Below are 5,000 nucleotides of genomic sequence, written 5' to 3'. Positions count from 1 at the left end.
GTTCACGCTGACGTATATATATCTATGTTATGTTTATTGGAATTAGTATTGTGTTTCGTGCATTGTTGCTATTTTCTCAAATAAACGTAAAAAAGTTGTATGGTTGGGTCAGAATTGTACGTCTTATCGTACCAGATTTATCATTCTTGGGACTCACAAAATGAAATGTGAATATCGATGACCATACAAACACAGAAGCAAGATGTTTACCAAATCATTTCCAGCTAAATCAAGCTCTTTTGTGAAATAAAAAGGACTGTCAAAAAGCTTCGCAATTTGTTTGGTACCTGCTGAACGAACCACAACCACCGCAAAGAACAAGCCAGTGCTGTGTGACCTGTTCACTGGTCATCCAGTCAGCACGTGAAAAACGATCGCTTCTGGTGAAACCTTTTGTAGGACATGCCTACAGATGTGTTGTCACAACACAAGGAAGCGATGATGTGTTTTTCTCATCGCACCAATGCATCAAGAGAAGGCACCCGGGCTCAGTTCATTTGTTGCGAAGCTGTGAAGTGGTCAAAGTCAGTGTCTGTGAAACGATAACGCCATCAGAAGCCTTTCTTTAACTAGTGCTCCGTTTGGAAACGTTTGGATCGTCGCAGACTATTTGTCAACATGTCTTCTGTGAGTATATAGCGCATTGGAGTTAGAGCTATTGTGATGACGTCTTCAATCGTAGTAATAAAGCGACTGGCTCAGACCTAATCTTCGCGGCTTATAAAAATGTCTGTCAAAATGCTTTGGTTTACTGGGTTTACAAATTGCATGTGCGCATTCTGTCCGATTGCAAATCAATCATCGGCGATATCAGTATTTCTTCCCATGTACTCTTTCCATTTAGTTTCGCTTCGGGGAAGAAATGTGGGTATTGCCCAGTCATCAAAGTCAACAAGTATTTTGTTTAAACATTCGCAGCCCAAATGCATTTCGTGTCAACTATACATATATTGTAGTCAGATCCGGTCTGTAATCACTGGAATCTTTCATTTTCGTTTCCCTTTTTTTAACAGCGTGATAGTTGTAGCACAATGATGTTTTGAATAATTTGTTTCCGTGACTAGAGCTTTTCGTCTGTCTTTTATATCACAGGGAATTAAGGGGTGTTTTCCTTCCTCCGCCCTTTCCCCATCCAAGGGCGTGGAGATTGAAAACTGTATAATAAAAGGTGACATATCCTCCTCCACGCCAACGCCACCACCCCCCACCCCACCCCAAAAGACACCTCCTCACCCATCTCCCTCCATACCCGTCCCTCAAGTAGCTTTTTGAAAGATGTTTCTTCCCATCGTATCCTCAACCGTCACAGCTCCATTTTCGCCCGTTGAATAATGTCAGATTTAGCTTCTATGTTTTTTTGTTTTTTTGGTGGGTGGGTGGGTGGGTTGGTTGGCATTCTTTTCATCATTTTCAGTACTCGTATAATAACCAAATGATATGTATATGGCAGAAAGAATCGGTAAGGTTTCCGACATTGTTACTGAATTCATTCTGGAAGTGAATGCTTCCACAAGATAAGCTCGTCTTTTTCATGTTCCTTGAAACTGCTTAACATTTTGACGAATCTGAGGAAAGACGTCCCCCCTTCCCTCGCCAGGAAATCTGGAAATGGAAACCATTTGTAATGGAAACCACGTTAGCGTTTTATTCTGAATATACTGGGTTTTTTTTTTTGTTTTTTTTTGTTTTTTTTGTTTTTTTCCTCTTTCAGCAGGACATACAAGACACAGAGTCTGTCCAAAGAATGGGCTAGCTGCAGTAAAAGTGGGCTGGTTTTGACTTTGCCTGACTTTTTGTTGTTGTATGTCTGTTATTTATGCATGAATTAGACTTTCTGAGGCTTTCATGGCGTACGTTTGGTTTCCATTCTTTATCATAATAATATTAATGGTAATAATAATGAATAGGCATGTAACGAAAGGGAAGGCGAATAGCGGATACTTTCCAAAATATTCTTCCCATTCCTGATTTGTTTATCCACAATTTATTTATTTATAGTCTGTTCATCTAAGATGATTGTTTATCCACAAACTTCTGCCGCTGACATTGTTTTTATTGGGTGGCGTCAATATTTACAACACAGGCGTGGACTTTTTTTAATTTTAATTTTTTTTTTTTTTTTTTTTATTCATTCCCACTCCTTTATACCCTCCAGGTTTTTTCCTCTGGTGGGAGAAGGGTGTACAAACACAGAGACTAAATCGATTAACAAAGTACGAGGTCTTTTTTTTCTCTCTCCTTTTTGTTTTTGATTTTGATTTTCGCGTGTGGTACACGTTATTAGAACGGCAATATCCACAAATCTTTCCCTCAGGACGGAATGAGCAGTGTTCACAACAAGGTGTGGACGTTCACTCCGCCAGTCACACAGAGGAGTGGAGGGGAAGAAATGTGGATATGGCCATGATCATCACCTTAAACTTTACAGAAAGACTTAAGATCCGCGTTAACCGTACAATGACACACACAGACACAGACACACACAGACACAGAGAGAGAGAGAGAGAGAGAGAGAGCTCGTGTCGGACAGTATTTGTTACACTGGAGGTCTAACGGCAATATCCACATTAATTTCTTCCCCTGCGTTCTTTCAGTCAATTTCGTTCCTTAGACGGAAACTTCGTAAATGTTTTGTAATATATACTCTACATTTCTTCCCCTGTCAAGAGAAGTAAAGAAGGTAGTCAAAGAGTGTAGGAGAAGAAATGTAGAGCATATAATTATTATAATGTTACTGACCAATTTACAAGTTTTCCTGTCTTATGAACGGAAAAGTACTGGGGAAGAAATGTGGATATTGCCATGATCATTACGTAAAGCTGAACGAGAAAGATTTCCTCTCTCCCCACCTAATCCGCCGTAATCCGCAGTTTCGTGACACTGAATGTCTAACGTCAGGTTAGGATGGAAAATCTACCCTGAAATTCTCAGTACAATTGTCCTGTTTGTTGTAAGCATACTCTTTGTTGGGGAAAAAAACTTCATGAGACAAGAAAGACTTTCTTGATTTAAAAAAAAAAAAAAAGCTGAGTTTTATCAGCTTTCGTTGTTAAGGCTGAAGTCTTTGGTGGTGCTCAGTGGTGTAGGTCGCTACGGAAGACTTCCGTTCCTCCCATCTCTAATCATATTAAAGTTGGTAAGGTGAATGCATCCAGACCTATGTACTCCTGGCAGTTAAGAGTAATCCTCGATATCAACTGAACCGGCAAAATTGTAGTTTGGTTTTGACGGAAAGAAGCTCTTGCACAGGAAGTGTGGGTGAGGGTGACGAAAGGAAATCATTCCGTCTGAATAGTGGTGGAGGTGTGAGTGATGCACTGCTGCATGATGCTTTAAAGTATTGATAGACAATGCTTCAGCTCATCGTCAATGAGCAGATTACAAAATAGATAAACAAAATGAATAATTAAACAAATAAACGGAGTTCATTCATTCATTCAGTGAGAACTGAAAAGTGTTAATGATGATAGTAATAATGAAGACGGAAACAGCAACAAAAAAACAATTCATCAGTTATGATTGCCATAACCACTTATGTCCGGCGTATCAACAGAACACCCCCAATAAGACCAACGCCCCGGGCCAGCCTCCCAAACCTCCGAACCAAGCTGCCGGCGATGAGGCGGACTCTGCCCAGAACCAGGCCAACATGTCTGGCGGCCTCCTGCCCAACCCTGACGTCAAGCAGAAGGTAGCCCTGGTACTGTGTTGTGTTGTGTTGTGTTGTGTTGCGTTGTGTTGTGTTGTGTTGTGTTGTGTTGCGTTGTCTTGTCTTGTCTTGTCTTGTCTTGTGTTGCGTTGCGTTGCGTTGTCTTGCGTTGCGTTGTGTCAAATTATATTGTATGACTTTTTGTCACAACAGGTTTAAAGTTTGGGCAATGTATATGTATGTATGTATCAGATAGTCGGTCGTGTCAGTCTATGACCACCAGAACGGCAGAGGAGGCATCTGCTGTCCTGACTACCTAGGCTAGAGTTTGATTGTAGTGGACAGTGTCTTGTCCAAGTTTCATCCCACTCTCTCTCTTTCTCTGACAAAGGTTGTTTTTTTTTGTTTGTTTTTTGTTGTTGTTTTTTTACGACAGTCGGTGCTGGGATGGTTCCCAAAGGCCAGCTAACCCCCAAAGCTGCAGCGCTAAGAATCAGCGCAATATTGCCTCCAAATTTCAAAGTCATTGCCCTTCACAAAAGACTAAGCTGTAAGTGACTTCCCCATTGCAGTGAAGAAACCACTGATCACACAGCTCGAACTTTTTGCTGTTTGCCCAACAGTAAGCTGATGCCAGTTGGGCAGCATCCACAATTTCCCCCCTCAGGACGGAATGAGCAGTGTTCACAACAAGGCGTGGACGTTCACTCCGCCAGTCACACAGAGGAGTGGAGGGGAAGCACCGTGGATATGGCCGAAGTTTGACTTTATCAATGGTTTCTTTGTTTTTCTTCAGTTGGGCATCATTGTTGTGCCATTGTATTGTTCAGCATTGACAACTTCTTGAAACTGATCAATCAGCTAATGTGTTTCATTGTTACTGATTTAAAAAAAAAAAAAAGAAGAAGAATAAACTGATATCAAATTGTGCTTCTTTTTTGTTTGTTTAGCATCATCATTATTATCATCATGTCATCGTATCTTTTCATTAATAACTACATACATGCTGTGCAACCACCGAACCAAACTTTTTTTGGTTTTTGTTGTTGTTTCGAACCTGAACATAATTACCCCAGGTGCCGCCGGCCAAAAGCAAGTCGCCCAAGAAAGGCAGGAAGGGCAAGAAGGGCAAGCAGCAGCAGAACCAGCAGGCCAACGAGGAGGCGGAGAAGCTGGCCCAGGCTATCGAGAATAACCTGGAGCTGCCTCAGATCACCCCGTCCACCACCTACCCCAACCCCGCCACCACCACCACCACCTCCACCACCACCACCGTGGAGAGCAGGACACTGATGGCGGAGGCCGAGGCCATGGTGTACGACCATGAGGCCGTGAACATCGCCTTCCAGCT

The 5,000-nt window shown here is 42.0% G+C and overlaps 1 protein-coding gene across 1 annotated transcript in view; it reads left to right on the top strand.

Annotated features, from left to right (window-relative positions):
- Positions 1–618: 618 nt before the first annotated feature.
- LOC143281448 (uncharacterized) overlaps positions 619–5,000 on the top strand; it is a 9,615-nt gene continuing 5,233 nt past the window's right edge. Inside the window, exons 1-3 of the mRNA XM_076586660.1 lie at positions 619–627; positions 3,554–3,691; positions 4,726–5,000. The exon at positions 4,726–5,000 is cut by the window's right edge and continues 109 nt beyond it. Of these exons, the coding sequence (XP_076442775.1) occupies positions 619–627; positions 3,554–3,691; positions 4,726–5,000 (422 nt within the window). The remainder of the gene's footprint in view (positions 628–3,553; positions 3,692–4,725) is intronic.

Source organism: Babylonia areolata, chromosome 4, assembly GCF_041734735.1.
Source record: "Babylonia areolata isolate BAREFJ2019XMU chromosome 4, ASM4173473v1, whole genome shotgun sequence".
Taxonomy (NCBI): Eukaryota; Metazoa; Mollusca; class Gastropoda; order Neogastropoda; family Buccinidae; genus Babylonia; species Babylonia areolata.
The sequence above is the reverse complement of the archived record's forward strand: the minus strand, read 5'-3'. Positions and strand labels throughout refer to the sequence as shown.